Below are 7,408 nucleotides of genomic sequence, written 5' to 3' on the forward strand. Positions count from 1 at the left end.
CTATGCAAATAAGAAAAAAGCAATGAAATCATTCTTCAATAAACCATTCATAGTTAAATCTGCCTGATGAATAGGGACTCACTGTCATAGTCTGGACAGCAGGTGTCATAGTAATGACAGTCTCTGGCGCAGGAGCAGCTGCCCAAGTCATATCCACAGTTGTACATGCAGGAATGAGCTATAGAGAATAAAGGCATCAGTGTGTGCGTGATGTACATATTATTAAGTCTCTTTACAGATTAGTATGTTTATTGTTAGAACGGCAAAGCTGGAATCACATCTGCCTTCAAATAAGTTCTTTTGTGTCAGTAAAATATAAATATATGGGATCAGTACCTGTTGTATCTGGTTCAAAAGTTGTTGTTGTTGTTTCTGAACAGTAGGCTGTATAAACAGAAGATATAAAACTGAAGAAGGAGCAAAAGTACTGCACAAGAAATGCAATGATCTATGCTCTCACGACTGTACATTTGTTTATAGTATTTGATATTTAAATGTCTGTCTGATTAAGAAAAACTTACCTTCATAGTCAGGGCAACAGTTGCCATAACTCCGACAGATTTCGGTACATGAGCAGCCGCCGAGGTTGTATCCACAGTTATACATGCAAGAAAGGATTTCTGAAGAAGTGCAAGTATTACAAATATTATTTAAATTTTGAAAGGTGTGTGTGAAAGCTGTTGTTGCTTCTGACAGATCTGTTTCATGTGTGTCAGAAGCACATTTTCCTAAAGGCCATGTCTGAAGGTAAGCGACAGTTGCAAGAAAAAAAGTAGCAATAAACATGAATGGTTTCAGTGGTGGTGGCAGCGAGGTGCACAAATCTGATACAATGACAGAGCATTCATCCCAGAATGGAGGCTGATACAATGCACATTGTGATGCATAGCCAACAATACGATGCATTAAAGATACACATGAAATAGTTGACGATACAATTTGCCCCATCACAATGTAGTTCATTTTAATATCAATTTGATGCGATTGAACACAATGCAATTAGATGCAATATGATTGCTTTTTTGATAATTTAATTGTTAGGCTAAGATTTTTTTAATCAATGTGCTTCTAAGCTTGCGCTCCTGTGGCATCTGTCATTGCAGTGCACTCTCCAATGAACCACAACCACCACTAACAAACCCTTGCTGCAGCTCTGATACAAGTTTTTATAGCGCATGAATTGGTTTTAACTCATGCAAATATGTTTGGCAGGATGAATCTGAAACTTGTATCCGATGTACACTTTTTAAACCAATGCATTATATCGTAAATTTTTTACTGATGCACTGAGTGAATCAGGAAATCTTCCCATCCCTAGGTGTTATAGCTTGCCAGGTCAAAATAAACTTATAAGCCTACGCTGAGTACAGAATACTTTATTCATTTTTACCTTATTTTAATGTGGGTCCCAAGTTCAAACGAGAGAACCACTGATGCACACACTATTGGTCCACTTTACTAGTTAGTCTATATGTATTACAGAAAAGCAAAACTTGAATAATTTCTGCCAATTTTTTTTGTTTTTTTGTTTTGCTATTAGATATAGCCAAAGTCATATCCAAATGTGTACATGCAGGGGCAAACTATAATTAGAGCAAACATCACTATTTACATATTGTTGGTAACTTTACTGAGTAGTCTATAATGTTAGAATGGAAAAGCTGGAATCATTTCTGCGATTATAGAAATTGTCAGTTCAATACAAATATAGTATCAGTACCTGTTGTATCTGGTTCAAAAGTTGTTGTTGTTGTTGTTTCTGAACAGTAGGCTGTATAAACAGAAGATATAAAACTGAAGAAAGAAACAAAAGTACTGCACAAGAAATGCAATGATCTATTCTACGCCTTCACAACAGTAGATTTGTTTGTAGTATTTGATATTTAAATGTCTATCTGATCAAGAAGATCTTACCTTCATAGTCAGGGCAACAGTTGCCATCACGCTGACAGAAGTCAGTACATGAACAGCTGCCGGGGTTGTATCCACAGTTATACATGCAGGAGGGGATATCTAGAAGAGCAAATTTTAAATGTACAAATATTACAAATATTAATTGTAAAGCCATTAATAAATGTCTGGTGAATGACTAAAGGGACATCAGACTCCCTCAACACCCAGTAGTGTTTTTTTAATCTGATATAGCTGAACCTGTTGTGGTTGGCCATGTTGTTGTTTGAAAGCAGTAGCCTGTATAAAAGGAAGAAATTGAATTTTTGCACACTGTAAATCTAAACTTATAGCATCAGTAAATCTGTTATTCTCTGTGTTTAAAAACTCAGTATGAGAAAGATTTGTGATTGATGATCTGATGAAGAGGAACTCACTGTTGTAGTCAAAGCAACAGTTTCTATTATCCTGACAGGAGTCGTCACATGAACAAGTGCCAAAGCTGAATCCACAGTAGTTTCTGCATGAATTAGAATCTAAGGATAATAAGGAAAATAGCTCATCAGCCTGCTGTGATTTGTATTAATTTAATTCTTCTGAGAATGAAAAAAAACATATTCTATTACTAAATGATAAGCTAATTTTGATCATAAATGAATTAGAAAAATTCAGGAATTAAAATAAAGGAATTTAATTATAATGATCTAAGCCATAAATATTCAGATACTCAAGGTAAGATGTATCTACAAAGAAGTGGTTCACACAAATCATGCATTCTGAAATAAGATTGATCAGCTTATGCTGTATATTTAAAATTTTTGTATTTGTTTTTAAATATCATATGGATCATAAAAAGTGCATCTGAATTATTCATTTTTGAATCAGGCAACACATTTTGTTTTATATATATAATTTTTTTTTTCACATAAAAAGCGTGAGTAAATTTTTCATGAACCGGACTTCATATTTTCGGCGTATTTATAACTTTAACTTAAGTTTTTTAACTAAAATATTGAGTCATTTACACCAGGGGTGTCCAAACTTAGTCCTGGATTGCTGGTGTCCTGCAAAGTTTAGTTACAACCCCAATCAGACACACCTGGACTATAGAAATATCCATGTTTTATAGAAATCAACCAAGTTTTGAGGCAAGTTTGAGCTAAAATCTGCTGGACACCGGCCCTCTAGGTTCGAGTTTGGGCACCACTGATCTACACAGACCAAGCTTTATGTTTCGAATTCATAAAACAAAGCAGCTTATTCACTCTTAATCATTCGCTCAGAAACTAGCTGCTGAATGCAGAAAACAAAGATTTGTTATGTTGTTGTTTTGAATATGCTATTCAGTCCATTTTCCTTAATCACCAACCTAAAAAAACCCAGTTTGCATGAAATCCTCTTCTGGATATTTCGTCATCACTAAAGAAAAGCACGGTCAGATCATTGCCACTGGAGTTGTAGCTTTTGCTCTTCTCGTCCACTAGTTCTCCCAGTAAAGGGTAGAGGGTAGAAGGACCATTATACACTCTGATGTAATCGCAGCATGATTCCAGACTAAAACAAAAAGCAAAGTTGAGCTCAGTTACCCTGATCTCTAATCAGGATCAAAGCTGCTAAATTCTACACTTAAAACTTATTAAATGTGGTAGAAATCCAAAATCAAACCAAAAGTGCTTCAGGGGTCCATAAGTCCAAGTCACTTAACTTTTCGTTGTTTATTAAATGTGGTGTTTGAGACAACATCAAGAAGTGCATTGCAATAAATGGGACACATATAAATAAGACTTTTTCACATGAAAAAATGGCATAAAGCACAATCTGCAAATATTTATAAGATGTTAATACTGATGTTTGTTGCACTTATATATATATAAGTGCTTGACAGAATATATATCTGAGAATCACTTACAAAAACTAATAAAGCCTGAATGATCTTTTGATTCCAAGAGAAATAATACCAAAATAAAAAAATACCAAACTGTCGTAAATGTAAACTGGGCCTTAAACTAAACCCTGGGGGAGTCTGTCCAGTAGACAGACAGCCAAGAGATAAATTAAGCAGAAAGGTTGGGATTGAGGGAAAGAGAACCAGATTATCAAACTATTCTAATCTAGATATTTCAATGAGAAAATAAGTTACACACTTTTTTAGTATTATCTCAATCAGACAGAAAAATGCAATATAAAATTGTTTTGGCATAGATACACACAAACAAAATAATAAAGAAAAAATAATTATAATTAATAAATGTTTCTTACAAAACATCTGTGAAGGTCAGTGACACAGTTGCCGCCCCTGTGCTGTGAATGGTCCATGTGCACCGTGCTTTATCAGGGTAACTATTAGGGTAATTGGGGCTAGTAAATTCACCCATCCAGCTACTCAAGGATCCTCCACACGGTTCTGAATGTGGAAAAACAAGAGGGCAACAAGACAATACAATATGTATAAAATTGTTCAGACAGACAAACAGACAGACAGACAGACAGACAGACAAATAGATTCTTACCCAGAGAGGCCTTAGTAGTTAGAAGCAAACAAAGAAGGAGAGTGAGAGCTTCCATATTTCTTAGTCCAAATCTTCTTTCGAATTTCAACCATTATTTATATAGTCAAACCAGAAGGGAGGTTTCATCATAACATATCAATATCCTGGAGCAAATGCTGGCAATAAGTTACAGAGGAGCATAACCGTGGAAATAACACAGCTGAACATTATGCAACTTTTATTATTACTCTTGACTCTATTCATTTATAGATATTACTATTGACACAACGTTTGAGATTATGGAATTATGATCATATTGGTTAAGTCATATTGTACACAGAGTTGGTCAAAATAATAACCATTAAATTAGAAAAACGTATTTACATGGTTACAGTAACATAAAATGAATGTATGAGACAAAAGAAAATGCAGCAAGTGTGACAATAGATATAAAAAGTATCTCCAGGTTCATTATTATATTTCAGAGTATTAAAAATGTGCAAATTTGTATGTATTTTGAACTGTCAGAGCACTACTGAAGCATTAGCACATGCCGCCATTATGTGTTGGGTAAAAATAAATCGATTTAAAATGTTTATAACGCTTTTTTATGTTGCTTTCTGTATTTTTTTTTTAATGAGCCATCTTAAAAAGAAGTTGTAACATAAAGTGGGGATTCGTCCAGAATAATTTAACTGCATTTTTTATTATTATATATTTTTTCATAAAATTTTTCATAATAATTTTTCATCATAAAAATGAGCATCATTTAGATCATCTGAACTGCTGTCTCAACTCACACCACAACCTTTGTGTCAACAGAATTACACTACCCATAAAACAATACAACAGTCACCTGTGTCGACTCCGTTATTACATCATTTCTGGCCAGATTGGTCATAAGGGTATAAGGGTAACATTTTACTATAAAGTTGTATTAGTTGATGTTAGTTAATGTTTTACTAACATGAACAATCAATAACCTATACATTTATAACAGTATATATTCATGTTTGTTAACGTTAATTAATGGTAAAAAAAATGTTCAGTGTTAGTTATTCATGCATTAACTAATGTTAACAAGCATGAATTTGGATTGTATTAATATATTAGTAAATGTTGAATTACTATTACATGTTGTATAAAGTAATGTTTATTATTAGTTTATGTTAGTAAATACATTAACATAGAATACTTATTGTAAAGTGTCAGTGATATTAGCTATAACTTCCAAAGAAAAATTAAAAATAAATATCAAAACTAGTTGGATTGTATCTTTTTGGAGCAATTATTTTCAAAAAGACATAAATCAAGCAGACCAGTCTACCAATGGTTTGTTCATGATCTGAGTATATATTTTTTGTAATCATGTCTTTAAAGAATGCCTATTATTTGCATCTTAAAATGTTGCCACATCCTTTAGTAATGCATTCTTGATGAAGAAATAAGCAAATTCTTTAAAATCATGCTTATTTCATTTAGCTTTTGTTAGTAAAACGTTTTAAATTTATACGTTTTTTTGTAAAAATTATAAGTCAACTTGCAGCTTTATTAAATTTCCACACCATTCAAAGCTATATTGTAGCAGTTTTAAGGGATTGGACGTGTTAGATCAGGCTAGTGCAAACAAAAGTAGTAGCCCTCCTGTGAAATTTCTTTTCTTGTTGCAATATTTCCCATATGATGTTTAACAGACCAAGGAAATTTTCATGTCATTTTTTTTTTCATCTGGAGAAAGTCCAGATTATTATTTTTTTTTAATTAAAATCAGTTTTTAGGTCAATATTATTTGCCCAAATGAGTAAATAATTGTTTTCAACTGTCTACAGAACAAACCACTGTTATCCAATAACTTGCCCAATAATCCTAATTAGCTTTGTTAAGATTATAATCTATGATTTCGCCTTCAAATTACACTTTAAGCTGAGTTTTAATATCTTGCAAAATAAGTAAATTTTACTCTCATCTTAATGTAATGTGTATTTATATAGCACATTTATTGTGCATGGCCATACACCCACAGTGCTTCACAATCATGAGAGGGGGTCTCATGACAAAGACTCAAAGACAAATTAAATTAGTTTTTAGATTTTAGTTATTAAAATATAAGTTAAAAAAATTGTAAAGAAATTAATGGGTAATATTTTTAAATTATTACAATTTCACAGGATGGCTAAAATTTTGATTCCAATTATTCATATTTTGTAACGAGTGTATTGTCACAAACACTACACTTAAAATTTTGTCTGTTATCTGTATCAGGGCAGCATTGTGGCTCAGTGTTAAGCACTGTCGCCTCACAGCAAGAAGGTCACTGTTTCGAGTCCCTGCTGGGTCAGTTGGCTTTTCTGTGTGGAGTTCTGTGTGGATGTTTTCCACATTTTCGCATAGGTTTCCTCTGGGTGCTCCAGCTTCCTCCCACAGTCTAAAGACATGCGCTATAGGTGAATTAAATAAAATAAATTGTCCGTTATATATGAATGTGTGTAAATGAGAGAGTGTATGGGCTGCAAGGGCATCCGCTGCCTAAAATATATCCTAGAATAGTTGGTGATTCATTCCACTGTGGCAATCCCTGATAAGCTGAAGGAAAATGAATGATCTAACAGAAATGTATCTTTCCAGTATGGCTGTGTGTATTTTACTGTTGTAATGAATGTTGTTTGGTTTTACTCATAATTACTCATATTTTTATTTGTTTTTCGAGATTTTGAGTAGCATAAAGTGCTCACATCCTTTTAGAAGTCAGGAGTGTAATTTGCAAAAATGTCAATTAAAGGACAAGCCCCTGAATTGAGATGCAGCTTATGTTTAGGTGTGAATAGTGTTTTATTTTAGCGTTGTATTATATTTTTAGTGTTGACATCTTAAACGTTTGGTTTGACATGGCAGGAATGCAGTTATAGTCTGTATAAATCTTAACATTACACACTTTTGGTCCCCTGTTTTCTCAGTCAACCAGTTTGCCCACTATTCGGTCAATTTGATCACCAACTTTGGAAAGTCTGAGTCATTCAGAATTGCTTTAT

At 33.3% G+C, this 7,408-nt stretch overlaps 1 protein-coding gene across 1 annotated transcript in view; it reads right to left on the reverse strand.

Annotated features, from left to right (window-relative positions):
* Window positions 1–7,408, reverse strand: part of cuzd1.2 (CUB and zona pellucida-like domains 1, tandem duplicate 2) — a 31,590-nt gene that overhangs the window by 3,171 nt on the left and 21,011 nt on the right. Inside the window, exons 9-18 of the mRNA XM_087291266.1 lie at window positions 4,401–4,493; window positions 4,150–4,294; window positions 3,260–3,444; window positions 2,328–2,426; window positions 2,152–2,190; window positions 1,915–2,013; window positions 1,721–1,771; window positions 522–620; window positions 337–384; window positions 83–178 (exon numbers count right to left, since the gene is read on the reverse strand). Coding sequence (XP_087147392.1) covers window positions 83–178; window positions 337–384; window positions 522–620; window positions 1,721–1,771; window positions 1,915–2,013; window positions 2,152–2,190; window positions 2,328–2,426; window positions 3,260–3,444; window positions 4,150–4,294; window positions 4,401–4,493 — 954 coding nt within the window. The remainder of the gene's footprint in view (window positions 1–82; window positions 179–336; window positions 385–521; window positions 621–1,720; window positions 1,772–1,914; window positions 2,014–2,151; window positions 2,191–2,327; window positions 2,427–3,259; window positions 3,445–4,149; window positions 4,295–4,400; window positions 4,494–7,408) is intronic.

This window comes from Danio rerio, chromosome 17 (assembly GCF_052040795.2).
Source record: "Danio rerio strain M-AB ecotype USA chromosome 17, GRCz13ab, whole genome shotgun sequence".
Lineage (NCBI taxonomy): Eukaryota > Metazoa > Chordata > Actinopteri > Cypriniformes > Danionidae > Danio > Danio rerio.